Source organism: Orycteropus afer, unplaced genomic scaffold (assembly GCF_000298275.1).
Source record: "Orycteropus afer afer isolate SDZICR_OR568_19922 unplaced genomic scaffold, OryAfe1.0 scaffold00087, whole genome shotgun sequence".
NCBI lineage: Eukaryota > Metazoa > Chordata > Mammalia > Tubulidentata > Orycteropodidae > Orycteropus > Orycteropus afer.
This window is the reverse complement of record NW_006921674.1, coordinates 10,864,443-10,887,606: the sequence shown is the minus strand read 5'-3', so window position 1 is coordinate 10,887,606 and position 23,164 is coordinate 10,864,443. Positions and strand designations below refer to the sequence as shown.

Genomic DNA, 23,164 nt, shown 5'->3' with positions numbered 1-23,164 from the left:
CCAGTATAAAAATATAAAACAGTACATATTTCTATTAGGCATTTCAGTTTCTAAGTACTTGACATGAAACAACTCCTCTAAGTAAGTAAAAATTAAGCAATTTTGTGTGGTGATATATTTACTCTATGAAAACAATGATAAATTTTAAGTAGAAAGTTATGTTTGTCTTTTTATACTTACAATGCTTACTTTAAATTAGACTTCATTCTTTATCAAAAAAAAGATCTCCTTTTAAATTTTACTATTTTAGTTTTTCTTATGACTGAATTATTTATTCATGCTAGTAACAGAATATTTTGCTGTCAGACTCAACATTAATCTTCAGAAATGAGGAAGTAATTCTCATACCATAGTGATTTGGACTGGTTTTAGGTTCTGATTAATAATAATAAAAACTAGCACACTTATAGCTTACTGACACAACCAGCATGCTTACTGCCAAAAAGGCAGCATAGTACATTGTAAAAAGTGATGTGACTTAAGAGTTCATTATTCTTTAGCACCCCATGGGAAATAAAGAAAAGGAAAATTAATATTCATTGTGACTTTTGACAATTATTAGTTAGAAAAAGGAGGTAACAATTGCCAAAAAAATCACAAAAGTAGCATGTTACCTGGCTATGACAAAGAGCACACAACTGACACCCAAGTAAGCCAGCAGAATATACATCCAGATATCAGGGGAGAGAGGATTCAGGAAGGAGAAGACGCCTGGGTTTGTACCATTGGGCTTGCGGTACAAAATACTTATTCCAAGTGTCATAAAGGGCTTGGAAAAGTCGATGACCTTCTCTCGAACGTAGGTAATAGCCAATGGAGCAACTGCAAGGTCAGCTTTCTGTAGAGAGAAACAAAAGAGAACAATATGGTCGAAGTCGTAAGAAAGAAGCCAGCACCAAATTAACTAAAACAAAGATTTTACATTTGATGTCTTGGCAATAATTAAAATTCGATGCATTCCTCACTAAGAAGTGAAGGATCTGATAAACTCCGCAACTCATTTTTCATGTGCTTCTAGGTTAACAAATGAGCATCTACTGTAACGAGATATAGGAAGACAAAGCTGAGAAACTATTGTACATTTGGCACACAAATTATTGTAGTGTTAAAGTTCATAATTACTTTTAATTTAAACTTCAAAAACGCATTTAGTATCAATCATTTTCCAGATACAACTGGTCAAATTTTAAATAATAGTAACAGTAACTACTTCAAGTTATTTATCTGGTAATCAAGGAGGATTTTTCTAGTTTTAAAACTAGAGTTAAGTAAAATTATTTTAGTCTGTAAATAGTTAAAACATTGTGAAAATCATCTCTTAGTATGATGCTGTTTACTGCCCCTGAGTTTTTTTAATGCCTGTAATTTGTTTTATATTATTTAATGAAAATCCTTGCAGCCTTGCCTAAATCACATTAGGAAATGAGTTTTTCAATTTTCGGAAAGTTGCTAATTTTCCACGGTAGCTTAAATATGTTAAATTACTAATGCTTTTCACTCATCATGCTATAACCATCTGTCAGGGATGAACTTAAGCTCTAATATTTTGAAAGAAATAATTACAATAACTTTAAAGAACAAAAGCATCTATAATGGGAAGCTACTTTGCTACATTTATTTTATTTTTCATAACTATGCAGAGCTTTTAGAGAATAAGTAAGAAACCCTATTTTAGGGCACTACAAAAAGACACATAAAGGAATGAATTTAGGCTTCTGTTCTTTCCTGGCCTAAGGAGTTGTTGAAGGCTTACTACAAAAACTTACCTTCTCTAAATGCCTAAGTTAGTTGAGGATATTATTCATATATTATATATTATTATTATTATTCTACTGATAATAATAGTATATATAGTATAATAATATTGCATTATTCATATATAATATATGTTTATGTTTATTTGTGTTTTGGGGATGTGTTTGGAAACAGGAATACTCAGACATTTGGATAGTATCTTTCAGAGTATCTATGGAGAGAGAAAGATGTTTCTTTCAAAACTAGTAAGGATAAAAAGTCTGTGGGGTCCCAAGGGAAGGTATCACCATATTTCATGCTCATAGCAGAACAACTAGATAACACAGACAAATCAAGGAAAATATAAAATTTAGAATAATAATTTTTAGAAGGAACCATTCCCTAGAGAAGGATGTCATGCTTGGTAAAGTGGAGGGTCAGCAAAGAAGGGGCAGGCCCTCAACAAGATGAACTGACCCAGTGGCTGCAATGATGGGCTCAAAGATAGCAAAGATTTTGAGGATGGTCCAGGACTGATATTGTCTCATTCTGTTGTCACGGGGATGTTATGAATCAGCGTCAACTTGATGGCACTTAACAACAACAAGAATGTCCCATAAGTATTTGCTAGGAAACAGGCAGGGTCCCTGGATAGTGTGAATGTTTAATATGCTTAGCTGTTAAGCAAATGGTTAGAGGTTCAAGTTTATCCAGAGGTGCCTTTAAATCTACTTTAAAAAAAAAAAATTGAAAACCCTATGGAGTAGAGTTCTACTCTGGCACTCAGGGGGTTGCTTTGAGAGAAATTAATTCACACCAACTGTTTATGCACATAGGAATTTCTTTATGCAATAGGCATTATGCTAAAAAATTTACATGAACTGAAACATTTGATCTTCACACAGACCTATTATTAATATTTTCAGACAAGAAAACCAAAAACTTTGAGAAATTAGAAAATCTGTTTAATATCATAGAACTAATGGAACACTGGAACCAGGATACAAACTGAAGCTATTGGAGTTTATCACGTTTAACCATGACTATATCTGAGAGCCTCCAAGACCTGGGCCTATCTATTTCAGTCCCTGGCCTTAATAAAGAGGCATACCCAAATGAAAAGCAGCATACAAGGACTGTTTCAAGATCTAGCCTGAAAGACAGAACTGACAGTGATAGTATAATATCCATATACTCACAAGGAAGACCAGTTAATACTACTATTATTCAAATCTATGCACCAACCACCAAAGCCAAAGATGAGGATATTAAAGATTTCTACCAACTTCTGTAGTCTGAAATTGATTGAACATGCAATCAAGATGAGTTGATTATCACTGGTGACTGGAATGCAAAAGTTGGAAACAAAGAAGAGTTACTGGTAATTGGAAAATATGGCCTTGGTGATAGAATTAACAATGGAGATTGCATGATAGAATTGTGCAAGACCAACAACTTATTCTTTGCAAATATAACAACATAAACAACAACTGTACACGTGGACTTCACCAGACAGAATACACAGACATCAGATTGACTACATCTGTGACAAGAGGCAATGGACAAGTTCAATATCTTCAGCCAAAATGAGTCCAGGAGCTGATTGTGGAACAGACCATCAACTACTCATCTGCACGTTCAAGTTGAAGTTGAAGAGAATTAAAATAAGTCCAAGAGAGCCAAAATATGACCTTGATTATATTCTTAGAGACCATTTAAAGAATAGATTTGGTGCACTGAGCACCAGTTACCGAAAACCAGAGCAATTGTGGGATGACATCAAGAACATCATCCATGAAGAAAGCAAGAAGTCATTAAAAAGACAAGATAGGAAGGAAAGATCAAAATGGATGTCAGAAGAGACTCTGTAACTTGTCTTTGAGCAGAGAGTAAACCAAAAAAAACCAAACTCACTGCCATGGAGTCGGATTCAATTAATAGTGACCCCTTCTTGGATTTTTGAGACATTATCACTATGGAATTAGACTATGCAACCTTCCTCCGAGGAGTAGCTGGTGAGTTTGAACCTCCAGCCTTCTGGTTAGCAGTCCCATGCCTTAGACACTTTGCCACTAGTAGCCAAAGCAAATGGAAGAAATGATAAGATAAAAGAGCTGAACAGAAGATTTCCAAGAGCAGCTCAAGCAGAGAAAGCCAATTACTAAAATGAAATGTGCGTCCAGGAGTTAGAAAACCAAAAGTGAATACGCTTGGCATTTCTCAAGCTGAAAGAACTGAGGAAAAATTGAAGCCTTGAGTTGCAATATTGAAAGATTCTATGGGAAAAATATTGAATGATGCAGGAAACACCAAAAGAAGATGGAAGGAATACACAGAGTCACTGTACCAAAAAGAATTGGTCAATGTTCATCCATTTCAGGAGATGGCATATGATCAAGAACCAATGGTACTGAAGGAAGAAGTCAAACTGCACTGAAGGAACTTGGGAAGAATAAGGATTCAGGAGGGAGCTCTGGTAGCATAGTGGCTAAGGCACTTGACTGCTAACCAGACGGCTGGCGGTTCAAACCCACTAGCCACTCCTCGGAAGGAAGGTTGGGCAATCCTACTTCCGTAGTGATACTGCCTCGGAAACCCAAGGAGGGGTCGCTATGAGTCAGGTCTGACTCGACGGCACATAACAACAACAACAACAACAAAGGATTCAGGAATTGATGGAATACCATTTTGTTTCAACAAATGGATGCCACACTGGAGGCACTTACTCAGTTATGTGAAAAAGATTTGGAAGACAGCTACCTGGCCCACTGACTGGAAGAGATCCATATTTGTACCCATTCCAAAGAAAGGTGATCCGACAGAATGTGGAAATTATTGAACAATATCATTAATATCAGGAGGTCTGGTAGCATAGCGCCTAAGGCATTTGACTTCTAACCAGAGGCTAGCAGTTCAAACTCACCAGCCACTCCTTGGAAGGAAGGTTGGGCAGTCTACTTCCGTAGTGATACCACCTCAGAAACCCAAGGAGGAGTCATTATGAGTTGGGCCCAACTTGACAGCACATAACAACAACAACAACAGCAATCATTAATATCACATGCATGTAAAATCTTACTGAAGATAATTAAAAAATGGTTGCAGCAGTATATTGACAGAGAGCTTCCAGAAATGCAAGCTGGATTTAGAAGAGGACATAGAACAAAGGATGTTACTACTGATGTCAAATAGATCTTAGCTAACAACAAAGAATATCAGAAAGATGTTTATTTATGTTTTATTGACTTTGCAAAAACATTCAATTGTGTGGATCATAACAAATTATGGATAACATTGAGAAGAATGGGAATTCTAGAACACTTGATTGTCCTCATGAAGAACCTGTACGTAGATCAAGAGGCTGCTGTTTGAACAGAACAAGCACATACTGCATGGTTCAAAATCAAGAAGGGAGTGTGCCAAGGTTGTATCCTTTCACCATACTTATTCAATTTATGCTGAGCAAATAATCTAAGAAGCTGAATTACATGAAGAAGAACATGTCTTCAGGATTGGAGGAAACCTCATTAAGAACCTGAGATACATAGATGACACAACTTTGCTTGCTGAAAATGAGAATGATTTCAAGCACTTACTGATGAAGTTTAAAGATTATAGTCTGCAGATCACACCTCAATATAAAGAAAACAAAAATCCTCACAACAGGAGGATGGAGAAAAGATTGAAGTTGTCAAGGGCTTCATATTACTTGGCTCTACAATCAACACCAATGGAAGCAGCAGTCAAGATGTCAGACGATGTATTGCATTGGGACAATCTGATACAAAAGACCTCGTTCAAGTGCTGAAGAGCAAACTTGTGTCCTTGAAGACTAAAATGTGCCTAACCCAAGCCATGGTATTTTCAGTAGCCTCTTATGTATATGAGAGCTGGACAATGAATAAGGAAGACCAAAAAGAGTTGATGCTTTTGAGTTGTGGTGTTGGAGGAGAATGCTGAGAGTACCATGGACTGGTAAAAGGACTAACAAATCTGTGCTGGAGGAAGTATAGCCACAATGCTCCTTAGAAGCGAGAATGGCCAGACTTCGTCTCACCTACTTTGGTTATGTTGTCAGAAGGAACCATTGCCTGGAGAAGGAGATCATGCTGGTAAAGTGGAGGGTCAACAAAGAAGGGGAAGGCCCTCAATGAGATGGACAGACACAGTGGCTGCAGCAATGGGCTCAGGTATAGCAAGGATCGTGAGGCTGGCACAGGACCAGCCAGTGTTTTGTTCTGCTGTGCATAGGGTTGCTATGAGTCGGAGATGACTAGATTTCACCTAATGTCGACAACAACATATCTTAGAAACCACAGATGGAATAAGGACCAGGAGAGGTTATTACTAATAATTCATTTACATATTTATTCATGAAAGAGTTTGTACAGATGGAAAGGGAAATCCTAGAAGAGAGGCCAACAATTGATGGAATGAAGCCTAGAGAAGTTTAGAGGCTCTGGTGCAGAGTTCAGGCAGAGGGAGTATTTTCTACATGGAGGAGACAGAACTTCTTCTAAGATAGATGCAAAGAAAGTAAAGATGTCATGAAAAGTAAATAACTTTTTAAGGGAAAGAAAGTAAGAATTGAAGGAATATAGATATCTCCACACATAAAGTATGTGAGTAAATATGTTTTAAGATGTTAAGAAGTATTTTTAATAATTAATTATATATATTTACTGACTACTAGTATGGTCTTTTCTGAAAGGGATCATAATAGAAGGTCCTGGACAATTTAGAACAAAATTCAAAAATACAACAAACACCATATATACTGACCTAATAGACACTAGTGGGACCCCATAGTCTATGGCCCTTAGATGTCCTTCATGCTTGGAACTGTACCCACCCCAGGGGGACCAACTTCCAGCCAAACAATAGAAAGGCCTATAAGTGAATAAAAATATCAGGGAGATATGTACTCCTCAATACAATCAACCATAGAAGACCTAAATGGGAGCAATTGCCTAAAAACAAAGCTCAGAGAGCAGGAAGGGGCAGGAAAGAAATATGAATGGAAATGGGGAAGCCAGGAAGGAAGTAGGAAGAGTGCTGTTACATTGAAGAGATTACCACTAATGTCACTAAAAAAAAGTGTATAAATTACTGAATGGAAAGCTAACATGCTCTGTTTGAAGAACAAATATTGTATAAGCCCATTATTTTAAGAAGTCAGGGAAAGTTACTTAGGGAAGGAAATTCACTTTGTTCATTACAGGGAATGGGAGGGAAGGGGAAGGAAAATTTCGGACTAGTTGGGAGTCACATGTTGATTTGGGTGAGGGGAAGAGTCTGTAACTAGCATGATGACATTGGGGAAAGGAATGATGCTGAAACATGCACATAAGATATAGACAAGAGAGGCAGATACTAGTAAATGCACAATACTGCATATACACCAAATACCAGGCTATGAATAAATGCATAGACAGGTGAGAAGATTAGGTGGGGGTAGGGGAACAAGAATGTACCCTGGATCAAGGATAGATTTGGCTGAAGATAATCTTACATATACACTTGTGGTACAAAATTAACCACATATATTACAGAAGCAACCAAAGGCAGAGTTGTAGTAACTTCTCAGAGACAAAAAAAAACACCTTGAGAGAGAGAATCACCAGGCCTGCTGACATGGGACTGTAGTCTCAGGGGACATCATGCTCAATTGCCACAACATAGTAAATAAAAATCTTTTTCTACAACCTACTTTGGTGAGTAGTGGCTGGAGTCTTAAAAAAGCTTTGGAGCAGCCACCTAAGATGCAGCTATTGGTCTCCTCTCATCTGAATCAAAGAAGAGTGAAGAAAATCAAAGGCTTCTGGAAACAATTAGTCCAAGGATAAGATGGACCACGAAGACCTTAGCCTTCATGAATCTGAGACCAGAAGAATTAGATGGTGCCTGCCTACCAATGCCAATCACTCAGAAAGGGATCAAAACTGGAGATCCTAGATAGAGTAGGAGGAAAAATGTAGAACAAAATTCAAAAACATTAAAATGACCAGAATTACTGGTTGTATAGAGACTGGTAGAACCCCAAAGTCTATGGCCCCAGGTTACCCTCCGGGCCTAGAAATGGACTCACTTCCATGGACTAGCTCTCAGCCCAACAGTAGAAAGATTTATGTGTCAAACACCTACCCCAGGGCTATGTACCCACGTACTCTAGGGAGATGTACCCCTTAGAGTAATCAGCCATGAGACACCAGAGGGACAGCATTCACTTAGAGGGAAAGGTAGACAGACGGGAATGCATAGTTAAGAAGGGCACAGGGAAGGTGAAGTCACAGGGATGGGAGGGGAGGAGAGTCTGTTATAGTCAAGGATGGTAACTGGGGTGTGAAATTAAATGTGAATCAACTATTAAATGTAAAACAAATTTGCTTTGTAAATATGCAGCCAAAGCACAATAAAATTAAATATATATGAACAAAAAATAAGGGAAAAAGTCAAATAAGATATATTTTGACAAGACCATTACATTATGCTAAAAATTGTCTAAAGACATACATTAATAAGATTATATCTAAATTTATCAAATTTCAAAATTTACTTAGCATTGCTTAAAATAATTCTATTTTGAATAGAAAGGGGAAAAAAGGCTAAACAGTATAATACTTGGGATCACAAAATAAAGTAGTCATTTAAAACAAAAGATGCAAATAGACATTTCTAAACATTTAATAAAAAAATTAGACTATTTTTAGCTTATCTTCAGTTAGTAGTATTTAATAGACTGTGATTGATAATTTAGGACTCAAGTTGCTACTGTTAAGAGTGAAATACACAAAAAGTATTAAACATCAATTATCAAATATAAGCAATATCTAATTGCACATTAACATATTTTTTAAACCCATTATACAATAACATTTTAGTGTTCAATTAAATACATATGTATGTGTATGTTTGCATAATTTAACAGCTTTATTGATATATAGTTGACATGCAACAAACTACACATATTTACAGTATATAATTTGATAAGTTTTTCATATATATATATATATATATTATAGAGAGGAGCTCTGGTAGCTTAGTGCCTAAGGCACTTGACTGCTAACCAGAAGGCTGTTGGTTAAAACCCACCAGCCACTCCTCAGAAGGAAGATTGGGCAATCTACTTCCATAGTGATACTGCCTCGGAAACCCAAGGCCAAGGAGGGGTTGCTATGAGTCAGGTCCTACTCAATGGCACATAACAACAACAACATATACATACATACATATATATATGAAAAGGACCCCTGATGTTGCAGTGGTTAAGCGCTTAGCTACCAACCAAAAGTCACAGCTGAAGCCACCAGCCACTCTCCAGGGAATGATGTGTCAGTCAGTTTACAGCTTGGAAACACCATGCAGTTCTAATCCATCCTACAAGGTTGCTATGACTTGGAATTAGATTCAGTGGTAATCATTTTTTGAGTTTTATACCTGAGAAACCATCATGATACCACAATCAACAGAATTCTCACACCTAATTTAACAGGTAAGGAGCTCTGGTAGTGTACAGAGTAAAGCATTTGTCTGTTGACTAGGAGGTCAGCAGTGCAAAGCCCCCAGCTGCTCTATGGAAGGAAGATGGGGCAGTCTACTTCCTTAACAATTTACAACCTGGAAACCCAGTAGAGGTTGCTATGAGTTGGAATCGAGTTAAGGGCAGTGGGTTTTAATTTAACAGGTAATTTTAAAATCATTCCCCTCTATAAGTTTACATGATATTTAGCTAATTTACATAATTTTTACAATAGACAATTTCAGGTGGCATATATAGATTTGGGAGCCAACCTTTAGTCATCAGACAATTCAACTGCCAAGAAGGAAAGGAAGTGGGCACCTACTGTAAAACAGTTATTCTCAAAAGTGTACTCTCTGGACCAACATCATCAGCATCACCTGATAACTTACTGGTATTGTAAATCCTTGGCTCACTCAGATGTATTGAGTTAGAAAATATGGGCATAGGGGCAAGCAATCTGTCTTTAACCAAACTTCTGGATACTTCTGATATGCACTGAAGTTTGAGAAACTTTGCCCAAATTACACCTTTTTTAGAGAACATGGTAAATTTAGGTTAGTTTGGTGAGTTAGGGAACATTTAGTCTATATGAATATTTATAAATAGGATGATGATCATTTCCCTTTTTTAAAAAAACAGAATTTTAGAAATGTAAATAATATTAGAGATAATCTTGTTAGCTTCTTTATAAATCAAGACACTCAGGCACAGGATTACTTAATGACTTCTCTATCAGAAGTGATTAGGAAGTAACCATATTTTCTCCCATTCTAGTCCTAGATAGAGGGTCAGTGAAACAAAGGAAGACCCTCAACAAGATGGAAGGACACAGTGGTTGTGACAATGGGCTCAAGCAGAGCAAGGATTGTGAGGACGGTGCAGGACTAGACTGTGTTTCATTCCTTGTGACAGGGTTGCTATGAGTTGGAACTGACTCTACAGCACCTATCAACAGCAACCTAACAACACCCTTTGCTATTGCCTCCATTTTGCTTTTAATAGTATTAATTCATTCAATAAATTGATGTTTATTAGACATCTAATGTGATGATAGCAGTTCAGCGGTAGAATTCCTGCCTTTATGTGAGAGACCCAGATTCCATTCTTCCCAAAATACTTCCTGTCTTTCAGTGGACAATTACTGGTCACTATGATGCTGAACAGGTGTAGATTCTAGACTAAAAAAGAACAGGAAGAAAGGCCTAGTGATCTACTTCCAACGTACAGCCAATGACAACTCTATGGATCAAAACAGTCTGACCCACACCCGTCATGGGGACAGTGCAAGATAAAGCAGCATTTCATTCCAATATACATGGGTTACCATGAGTTGTGGGTCAGCTGCATAACTGCTAACAATTGTACACTAAACATTTTTTTAATCCATTAATTTTCCTGTAATTATGAAGATAAGTGTTTATTAATGCATTGCAATGTTTTCTATAAAAAATATCCAACTTAGTTCTAAGTCTTCTAATAGTATAATCATTTTGAAATCTAATCAGAATATTAAATGTCTTTATAATGATAGTTGCCTTAGCTTTCCATTAAATATCATGTTATTAAGGACTGGGCAGTTGGAGAAAGAGGCTGAGAGCAAAACAAATAAATAAATAATCCACAAACATTTTATTTCTGTATGTATAGATTAATGTGGCTTAGTGAAAATAAATTTGGTAATTGATTTCTGATTTTAGGAAATAATAAAGAAATATTACACTGAAAATGGCAGTATTCAAAGTAAATTAAAGTGTGTATACTACTGTTCTAGTTACCTACTGCCACTCTACAAGAAAATACCACAAATGGGATGCTTGAACTAACAAGAGTTAATTCTCTTACAGTTTGGATGCTTTAAGTCTGAGCTCAAAGTGCCAGCCTCTAGGGGATGGGTGAAAGCCCCAAAACATCGGGCTTCAGCTCTGCCTCCTATTCCCAGCCCACTGAAGCTGGCGGCATCTCTTCACTCAGGCAGCTACTGGCTGCTTAGGCTAATAAGCCCAAGGTCAGCAAATAAAATGGCACAGTCCCAATGTTACCAAACCACACGACAGGCCATTAATTCAAGTCCATTGAAAGTTCCAAGGTCAGCAGAGCATGGCAGGCTGCTGAACAATGACATGGCTACATGCAGGGCTCAAGCGTGCCATAGGCTAGAGACCATTCCCAAGGCTTCTCCTTACATACAGGAAGCAGACCACATCCCGAAGGCTACTTGTGGTAGATCCTACCATGGAGTTGATTTCCAGTCTCATCATGGGGAATAACTACCACCAGCTGCCCAGCCACTAAACCAGGCCCAGCCAAGCTGACACACAACCATAACTACCACAATTCTCACAGCTGTTTCTTATATACAAGAAGCAGACCACATACACAAACCAGCTACTCAGGTGCTCCAATAGAGTCCACCATGTAGTTGATTACCAATCTCACCAGGGGAATAACTACATTCAGCTATCCAGCCACTCAATCAGCCACAGCCAAGTTGACAAACAAACTTAACCACCACAACTATCAAAAGAAAAAATAAAATATTCCAATAAGTTGCATTTTATATTATATCAATATTAAAAGTTCCTTTAGGTATAAGATTCGATAGTGCCTAAGGCACCTGACTGCTAACCAGAAGGCTGGTGGTTCAAACCCACCAGCCACTCCTTGAAAGGAAGATTGAACAATCTACTTCCACAGAGATACTGCCTCAGAAACCCAAGGAGGGGACACTATGAGTCGAAATTGACTTGACATCAGTGAGTTTCTTTTTCTTTTCTTTAGGTTTAAGAGCCCAAAGTTTCTATTTTGGGGAAAATAGAGTTGAAGAAAAAGAAATTGAAAAATGAAGTATTACATAATATGAAAATACAAGAAACATGAGAATTCAGATAAATGAGATTTTCTACTATGTAATAAAGTAACTACAAAATTACTAAATTTGGTAATTAGAATTTGGTAATGAGAAAAATTACCAAATTTGATAAGTAGAAAATTGTAAATTTGGAATTAGAAAATTAACTGTTCGTGCTCTTACACTTTAGAATTATTATTTTACCCTTTCCTGTAAGTAAAATTGTATTTAGTGTTAGAAAGCATGATTAGATAGGACAATGACAAAACATCAGCAATAAATCATTATGAAATAAGCACATTCATTGACTAAAAATATTATTCATATTTTGACATTAAGAGGATAGTTCATGGTTGTTGACTATATTTTTAAAAATTTAGTCAAGTTTCAAAAGAAAAATATATATTTTATCACTATCACTATATATCTATATCAAAAGGAAAACTGGGCAATCTAGTTCTATAGTGATACTGTCTCAGAAACCCAAGGAGGGGTCTCTATGAGTCAGGTCCAACTTGACAGTGAGGTGAGGATATATCTATATATCTATTTTATCACTATCACTCTGGCAAATTAAATTAATGTTCATATTTTTTTATTCTCTCTCTGGGTACCCCCTCCTAATTATGGTTGAATATGAGTCAGAATCAAATTGAGGGCACACAACAACAACCATGGTCAAGGGGTAGACGTTTTCCCTTCCATGCAGGAGAATAAGGTTTGTTTCCCAGCCAACACATCTCGTGTGAAGCCACCACCTATCTGTTAGTAGTGGTTTGTGTGTTGCTATACTGCTGAGTAGGTTTCAGCTGAGCTTCCAGACTAAGATGGACTAGAAGAAAAAGTCCAGCAATCTGCTTCTGAAAATTATCCAATGAAAACCCAATGCATCACAGAAGTCAGGTATCCTACCAATCACAGGCAGCATTTGGTTCCATTTTTTATGGGATAGTCATGAGTTGGGGCCGATCTCATGGCAGCTAACAACATCAACAACTCAGTGATATCAGACTTGGCCAGGTAACTTGATTAAACCTATAAAATGTAAGCAAAGTGATGTATGCCACCCCTGGAAGAAATTTAAAAGCATGAAGTGGTTCTGCCATTGCTTTTATTTTTACCATATTAAAGGATTATTCTGATCAGTACAATAAGTTTAGCCTCGATCTAACAATGAAAAAGATTTGTGAAATAAAGCTTTATTTGATCCACAGCCTTGGCCAACCACACCTAACATTTACCATGAGCAAAGAATCAATCTTTAGTGTTGTAAGATATTTATAACAGAATTGTATGGTTATCTGTGATTATAGCAAAACCTTATGAAAACTGGCAATACATTTTGTTTTCTTACCCGTAAATTTTCCCTAAATCTCTTCCAGTAAAATGAAAGACAAACTCAAAGCCCTGTAGGGCTTTTCTGTAATCTATTAGAATATGAAGGGAGTGATACACAGTGATTATAAACAGTTAAACTACCAATTAAGCCAACTACCAAAAAAAAATTACTGATTAATTCAATCATGCCTTAATTTTAATGTCCAGACTGTTAGTACAAGGTATTTAGTACATCTTTATTTTTTTTAACCAACTTTGAACTGTATGTTTTTGCTATCTTGTGAAATTTTGTAATATTTTAATAAGCAGAATTCTAAACTATGGTCTTTTCCTTTATTTCTTATATTATTATTAATTTTTTTTTCTTTTTCACCTTCTTAATTTTTCTGAATAAATTATTAAAAATATGAGTTGGGGCTACCACGACTCAATGAAATACAAAAAACTAAAGTTCCCTTTTTTTTCACAAAAGTGGCCAATGATGTATTATGCCTTATTTTTCTGTATCCCCAGTATCAGCATAGTACATAGTACATAAATGTTTGTCAAATGAATCAATCAATCACATTTAGAGAACACTGGTGTCCAAAAAAAAAAAAAAAAAAAATTCCCATTGTGTTGATTCCGACTCATTTTGTCCCTATGTCAGTTAATGTACTAGGAAATAAGTATTTTTAGTGAAGTTATATTAAAAGTGGAATTATTTATCCCAGAAAAAAAAATGTTTATGTAAGGTAATCATTAATCCAAATGAATTACATTTTTGTCACTGCCATTATCATGATGATTTTTTTTCTTTAAATTTAAAGAAGTGTGTAAGAGTAAGATGCTGAACAGTTCTTCTTGAATTCTCTGTTGGACCAAACAAAATGTCATTACCAAAAAAATAAAAAAAGAAAGAAAATGTATCTCTTTGGCTTCCTCAATAAATCCAGTATCACCTGGGCCCAATTTACATATGTATTAATTAAACAAGCAATATGTATAGACCTTGAAAACAATAAAATGCCATCTGCATCTCTAGAAGCTGATAACCTATTTGCAAGTGTAAGAAACAATACAAATGAGAAGATGAACTGAAACAAAAGACAATCAGGTAAATAATTATGGACCAGGTAGACTGCCCAATAAGTAAGGTAAATAAGCTTTTGCTTACTTACTCATCTGTAGTTAATAGTTTCACAGGAATTTCACTACCTCAAATATGTGAAATTGTTTACTACAGATTAATAAGTAAGCCTAAGGAAGACTGTGTTTACCTAGTTTACTGGTTACTCCATCCCTGTCAGAGATTGTAAATTTGAAACAAGGCTTTAATTCTGTAGGATGTTGCTGTAGGTTAGGAGAGAGATAGATGCCAAGCAGAAGCAGAATCTTTGATGTAGTGAAAAAATATGAAAATGTTCATTACAGATAAGCAAGCACAAGTAAACCCATGCTTATCTTGATTACTGGGTAATCCACCACAAGTTGTGTGTCATATGAACAGCATAAAGGAAAGGAAGGGAAAGCTCACTTCTACCTGATTGGGTCAGAGAAGTCTTTACTGAGCAATTACATTTGTTTCATCTTGAACAATTGGCCTAAGATGACAGGATCCTGAAATGCATAGGTGGCAGTAGCAATAAAAAGACATAGTAATGAACCAAATTAAATCCATTGCCAGTGAAATGAATTCTGACTCATAGCAACCCTATAGCTCATGGTAACCCTGCCCAACAGGGTTTCCAAGGCTGTAATCTGAAGCAAACTGCCTTATTTTTTTTCCCACTGTGTGGCTGGTGGATTTGAACCACCAACTTTTTGGTTAGCCACCAAGTGCTTAACCACTGTGTGTGAATGTGTTATCATAGTATTACTAGTATTGAACATATCATTGTGGGCTAAGATTTGTCTATATACCTTATCCACATCATTTCCATTAATTTCTACAACTCTAAACTGGTAGTATGATTTCTTTTTTTATAAATAAAGGAAATAGAATTATTACATGGAACATGAAAGTTTAGAGAAAATAGGGTTTATAAGATACTTAGCTACATTCAGTACCTACTCTATTGCTACAGTTCAATCATTCAAATACATCATGACGACCATTTCTGCAGTTATACTGTTTCTGTATCTCTCTCCCCAAAATGACATTTCCTTCTCTACCCATTGAACTTCTGTAAGACATATCTCAGGTTCTTTTCCACCTATGTAGCTTTCCCTGAACAGTCTCTCTACATTCACTTTTCCTCAGTGAATTTATATAGCATTTATAAATTGGATCATGTAATTTAACATGGAACAATACTTTATCTTTTGTTATTTCAGATTATGCCACCCATAAGTCAATACGAGCCAATTGAATGATGCAACCTTGTAATTATATTGTCCCTGTTTCTATGAGAATATGTGTGTGTGAGTGTTAGGTGCCCTCAAGTTGAAGCCAACTCATAAAATGTGTATTTTTTCTTTATGTGCCATCGAGTCAGACCTGACTTATAGCGATCCCTTCCTTCTCAGGAGTGGCTGGTGGATTTGAACCTCTAGCCTTCTGGTTAGCAGTCAAGTGCCTTAGGCACTACACTACCAGAGCTCCTGCAGCTGGTGACTTTGAACCACTAACCTTTTTGGTTAGCAGCCAGATGCCTTAACCACTATACCACCAGCACTTTAAAACCAGCAGGGATTCCTTTCAAGGTACACATCAATGAACTGAAGGAATGGAAAGTATCCTTCCCCAGAAATTTCATAAAGATGCCTAGGCAGCAGCTATCTTATTTAATCAATAAGTATTTATTTAATATTCAACCATTCTGTATGAAACCTTCCAAATTGTCTTGTCCATCTTTATAATCATAACCAACTTTAAATCCCTAAGGCACTGAACAAAACCTGGCCCCAAGGAAGTACTTAGTACAGTTACCAAATATTTGCTGAACAGTTTCAATTTAACTTAGTAAAATTTTTCAGAAAAAATGAAAAGAAAACCACTCAGAGAATCATAAAATTAAACTTTTTTCTGATCTTGCTCTGGAAATAAAATGTATTTGTACATTAATATAACTACTGATGAATTAAATGTTTAGGGAAAAAAGACTGATTCTTTGCAGAGTTATTTATATAGCTGATAGATATCCTTTAATTAAAGGCTCATAGAACAATGGTGAAATTTATAGTCCAATTTATTATTACCTAATACAAAATTAGATAAAGAAACATATTTTCATGAATTGCATGATGACTCCAAATTTGATTATACTGAGAAAATCTTTATGAACTCTTCAATATCAAAGAATGTAAAGATTGTATTTTGCATTGCATACTTTTGAAAGTTCTTGCAATCAAACAGTGGAAAACCAGCTCTGAATATTGTTTTTTGTTTGTCTGTTTTGCCAAGAAGTTGTGAAATACTTGCTAAAATTGATAATATAATTAAAGTTATAAATGTTATAAAAGTTATGAACAATTTGGAAACATTTTAGTCTGACTTAGCTAGGATAGCCTTGTTAACTTTTCATATTAATTTTTATGTCACGTATAAATGATACTATACTTCCCTAATTTCTCAATAATGTATAATGTAAACAAATGCTTTGCCTCTGTATCCAGTTTCAGAGAAATATGATTCACTTTTTCTTCACATGTTACACCCCCCTTTGCTACTATCAATTTAATCACCTAACCTGGACTCTTGCAATGGCCTCCTAACTGGTCCCTTGCTTTCATTCTTCCCCAACTAGAATTTGTTCTTCATTCAAAGACAAGAAATACCTTTTGAAAACATATTTCTTCCTTTCCAAAATTTTCTAATGACTTGTAGCACACACAGACCTAACTCACTCAAGGTGTCAGTCACCCTGGTTACTTTGTTAATCCTCAAGTGTGTGCACATATTGTTGTTTAAAGCTGTTCATACTTGTTATTCCTTCTGCCTCAAAATCATGCACTCACATGACATATTCCTTCATTTCATTCATGTGTCTGTGCTCAGGCCACTTACTCAAAGGAGTCTTTCCTAAACCACTATTCTATCATTCTGTCTAGAATGTGTTTTCATTTCCTTCATAAAACCTAAAATGAACACAATTATATCATTTATTATCCATCTCTTCCACTAATATGTACATCTCTTTGAACATAGGCCTTCTTTATTTTGTCCAATTCTAAATCCCCAACACCATGTACAGTGCCTGGCAGAGAGCAGAAATTAAATAAATATCTCAAAATTAGTGAATGATAAAACTGTCACTACTGTTAACTGTAGCCCTCCAAGTGCCTTAAAATCCTTTTCAGAAAAAAATATTCTTAAAATTTGCCTTCTCATTTATATTTTCTCCCAAAGACTTCTTTTAAATTGGCAGTTTTCTCTTTTCTGTTGTAAGAACCACATAGCAATGAAGAGAGGAATAATTAGAAAAAACATCTCTTACTTCATTTCATTATCCTTTCAAAATCTCAGTCTACTATCAAATCTCTGTAACTGACATAATGAAAGAGATCCTAAATCACCTGGTAAATATTCAAATCACATAAAATGAGGAAGAAGAAGTTTTATTTTTAAATAAGTAAGATTTTTCATATGCATGATTTTTTCTTTTTATTATATACAACTGAAATAACTATAAGTAAATAACTACTAAAATGTTTTAGGTTTAATATCTCTGATATGGATTTGATTTTTATTTATAAAATAATCAAGAAATCACCTCACTGCTTTAGAGCAGTACTCAGTAGAATATGTTCTAGAAGAATTGTTGATGGGATAAGACTTACATATACAATCATGTTTTGTATATGAGAAAAATAAAATTTCTAAAAGCTGTATATGTTGTATATTATACAAAATCTACTATCTATTTGAAGGTTTATAAAAACATAAGGCTGTATTTTACCAAACTATGATACATACACACAATGGAATACTACACAACCCTAAAGAATAACCTTGAATCTGCAAAACACTGCTTAATGTAGATGAACTTGGAGGACATTATGCTGAGTGAAATAAGTCAATCACAAAAGGACAAATATTGTATTAGTCTATTATTGTAAAAGTCAAGGAAAAGTTTAGATATGGAAGGATGTTTTCTTTGTTGGTTACCAAGGGTGGGAGGGGAGAGGAGGGAACACTGTTAGATAGGTAGTATTGATTTAGGTGAAGAGAAGGGCAATGTACCAAATGTGAGTGATCAACACATTGGCATTGAGGAAAAGGGAGACACAGAGAGGTACATGGGAAGTACAGACAACAAAGATGAACCCTTTTGAACATACAGTACTGCATTGTCAGTGAAGGCAAACATGAGTATATGGGTGAATAGATGGGTGGACAGGCTGAACTATTAGGTATGTCTATGAAGTGGGGAGTGTAACCAAGACCATGTATAGGGTTGTCAGACAATGGTCCTGTAAGTGTATTTTTATGATGTGAATTCCCAGGTGTATAGCAGAGCTGACAAGGGACAAGGTTGTAGTAACTTCTTGGTCACAGCCTGCTACCCAAAGGGATCAAGTAGTTGAACCTGTGGGATCGGGACCATAGTCACAGGGAACATCAAGCTCAATTGGCATAACATACTACACAAAACATTGTTCCACCTCCTACTTTACCGTGTAGCAACTGGGATCTTAACAGCTTGCAAGCAGCCATCTAGATGCAATAATGGGCCTCTCCTCATCCAGACCAAAGAAGAATGAAGAAAACCAAAGATTCATGCAAAGAATTACTCTTAGCAACTGGTACACCATGCGATCCACAGCCTATACAACTATGAGACCAGAAGAAACAGATGGTGCCCAGCTACCACTGTCAACCACTCAGAGGGGGATCTAGGTAGCAGATCCTGGATATAGAGAGCGAACAATGTGGAACAAAACTCAAAATCATTTGGAAAATTAAAAAAAGAGGACCAGGTTTGCTGGTCTGATAGAACCTGGTGGAACCACTGAGACTGTGAACCCTAGCTGCCCTTCAGGTCTGGAACTGAACCCACACCTATGGCTTCTAGCAAAACAAAAGACAGACATATGAGTTGAATATTTACCTGAGGTAGATACACTCCTTGGAGAGAACAATCAAGGAAGAAAGAAGGGCTGTTTATGCACAGGGAGACAGCTCAGGGGGAAGGAGTGCATGGAGGGAAGAACACAGGGAAGAGGTGACTGTCAGGAGGAAGTGGGAGGGAAACTGTTGCATTGTGGTAAATTATAGTCAATGCCATGAGACAAAGTATATGTAAATTACCATATACTGCTGTATGGAAAGTGAATTTGCTCTGTAACTATTCACCTAAATCACAATTAAAAAAATAAAAATTAAATAAAATAATAAGGCTATATTTTAGAAATATGCCAAATTAAGTAGTTCATGTTGTTAATTGCCACTGAGTTGATTCTGACTCATATAGCAACCCCACATGACATAGTAGAACTGCCAAGTAGGGTTTTCTTGGCTGTAATCTTTATGGAAGCAGATTTCCAAGTCTTTCTCCTTCAGACTAGCTGGGAGGGTTTGAACTGCCAAACTTTCAGTTAGCAGCCAAGCACATAACCATAGTGTCACCAGGGATACTTAAGTAGTGCATCATGGAAAGTAGATGATTGAATTATAAAATATGGAGATTTCTCTGACTTATAAAGCTTGACTAGGGTAAATTAAGAAAGAATTAAACACAAACAGTAGTAGATTCAGCTGCTGTTTTAGCAGCTGTTACTTTATTAATGCTTAAGTATGCCTGCTGATCATTTCAAATGATATATGATATTGACTAAATCTACCAAAATTGCCATTAATGACAAAATGAAAAATTTACTTCTCAATTGAAAATTAATTAATTCTCCAAAGGAAACATAGTTCCAAAAATTTCTAGAGTTTGGTGTTTTAAATTGTGGGGGATGGAGGTTGTAATTCTTTTATTATTAATATTATTATTATTGTTATTATTATACACCCAATTCTGACTTTGTTGGGCAGTCTCAATTAGATGTTGCACAAATACTAATATGCCTGTACTAGAATTGTCATATCTTTTCCTCACAGTCCAATATATGCATTCCAATATACCCATGGGGTTTATTTATTTACTTATTTTTAATGTAGTAGCTATGTAACTTAATATCCTTCAGGGGGAAGGGATATGTACAGAGAAGACAGTTTTTTGTTTTGTTTTGTTTTTAACATTAATTATTTCAATTAAACAAAATATTTATTTTTAAATAATCTGAAACAATACACATAAATCCTCTAAAGTGGAATTTTGTGTATCCTGTGTTTATAGCATAGCAAAGAGTTGACATTATTTGTTCCTGATTTTTTGTATTACAGATTTCATGGTTTAAAAATAAATTTAAAATTTAAATTTTAAATTATAATTTAAGTAAAAAAAATATTTCAAAGACAATCATCTAACTATAAAAAAAATATCCTGTTAAATCTACAATTCTTATTACCATATCTAAACATACAAAAACAAAATAAAGAAGAAAAATCCATAGTATTACTCACTCAAACTTAATGTCCTTATATCTATATCAGCATTCTGGGTGGTGCAAATGGTTAAGCACTTGACTACTAGCTGAAAGGTTGGTGGTTCAAACCCACCTAGAGATGCCTCAGAAGACAGTCCTGGTGACTGAGTTACAAAAAGTCAATGGAGAAGTTTTACTTTGAACACATGGGGTCAACTTAATGGCAACTAAAAACAACAACATACATGTATCAAGCAAATACTAATGAAAGAGATGATAAATGGTTCCTTGAAATAAATTTATATGTGAAGTTTCACATAATAGAAAATTAGAAATAACTCAACATTTTATTTAAAATCTCGGGTTATTTCTTAAACCTACAAAATATTCATACAGTTTCTAGTTACTGATTTCAATGTGTTATTTCACCTAGATATTTGACAGTTCCTAGTTTCAAAGCTATAAGACTACAACCAATTGACCAAGAAGTAACTACTAACACTAACATAGATGACTGTGGACTACAAGGAATTTTTAATTGAAAACTGAGCTTATAATTCTTCTTTAGTAAATATTTCTCCAGTAGAAAATGGGTTATACACATTGGATTGCCAGATTCTATTTTAAATCACATCAGTAGGATAATGATAACAGTTCTAAATTATCAATGCTATAAAATTTTTACTATGATTAGATTACCTTTAAAACTGGATATTAATTAATTTGTACTTATTTAGAATATTTGTCACAAAAGAGACATGTGTTGACAAAGGATTATTAAAATTTAACTATGCATTAGACCTCTGGTAACATTCAGGAAACAAAGATATTTATGACAATCTTATTTATCAGTTGCGCACAGTGGGACTGGGAAGATTAACAAAGACAAGTAATTGAAAGAATACAGTATGTATTTGTTCTGATTACCTAGTACCACTCTAACAGAAATACCACAAATGGGATGACTTGAACAAACAGGAGTTTATTCTGTTACAGTTCAGGAGGCTAGATGTCTGAGATCCAAGTGCCAGGCTCTAGAGGCTGGGTGAATGCCCCCAACCTTGGGCTTCAGCTCTGCCTCTTGCTCCCAGCCCATGGAAGCTAGAGGCATCTATTCACTCACATGGCTGGTGGCTGCTGAGGTTAACAAGCCCAAGGTTGACAAATAACATGGCACAGTCCCGATGTTACCAAACCACATGATAGGCCATTAACTTAAGTCCATTGTAAGTCCCAAGGTCAGTAGAACATGGCAGGCTGCTGAACAATGACACAGATATATGCAGGGTTCAAACATGCCATAAGTTAGAGACCATTCCCAAAGCTGCTGCTTATACACAGGAAGCAGACCACATTCCTAAAGCAACTACTCAGCTGCTTGTGATAAGTCCCATCATGGAGTTGATTACCAGTCTCATCATGGGGAATAACTACCATCAGCTGCCCAGACACTCAACCAGGCCCAGCCGAGTTGACACACAAAATTAACTACCACAGTACTTCTGTTGAAATCTGTATAAGGTGAGTTCCAGTAAGATGTTGGAATACGTAGAAAAACTGCAGAGACCCTCTTCAACAAAGAAAAGGGGAACCAATTAACACAGATACAGAGGATAATCCTGGAGCCCTAAGCCTTGAAGAGAAGGATATAGGAGTAGACTGGACTCCAGCTAGTAGAAGAATCTGCATGAAAACATTGAAAAGGGAGATATATGGAGCAGCAGTCTGTCAGTGATCCTAACAGCATGGACAGCTTGGATATTGCCAAGTGGTGTTGGGACCTGAGAACTGACCTCAAAATCAGCTGTGCTAGCCAGGGACTACACGGAGGACTGCACTGGTGACTGGTGAATAAAAGTAAAGCAGTGAAGAGGGAGACAGCTGAGCTGTGGACTTTTGGCTCACAGAAGGGTGCACCCATTTTGAATGTTTACAAGTTGTGTCACCATCTTGGATATTTAAAGTGACAGCATTCTCTCAGATTCCAGGGACCTAAGAATAGGATCTACTTGCTGGGACCACAAGACATCTCAGACACAAACACTAGAAAGGTGCAATATTCCCCTTTTTACTCTCATACCCACACCCTCTTGGTGAATGGAGGTGTAGCCATCCCTCACTCCCACCCACCTTCTAGGCCAACAGGAATTCCATCCTAGTAGTGTCTGTGCTCCAATGGAGCCTGGGTGCCCTGCCCTGCCCTGCCCAGATTTTTTTCCCCCTTTTTGTTGAGTTTCTTTGTTTTGTCTGTTTTAAAATATTATTTT

The 23,164-nt window shown here is 36.0% G+C and overlaps 1 protein-coding gene across 1 annotated transcript in view; it reads right to left on the bottom strand.

Moving 5' to 3' along the window:
- Positions 1–23,164, bottom strand: part of GRIK2 (glutamate ionotropic receptor kainate type subunit 2) — a 944,667-nt gene that overhangs the window by 227,734 nt on the left and 693,769 nt on the right. Inside the window, exon 11 of the mRNA XM_007942266.2 lies at positions 615–838. Within this exon, the coding sequence (XP_007940457.1) occupies positions 615–838 (224 nt within the window). The remainder of the gene's footprint in view (positions 1–614; positions 839–23,164) is intronic.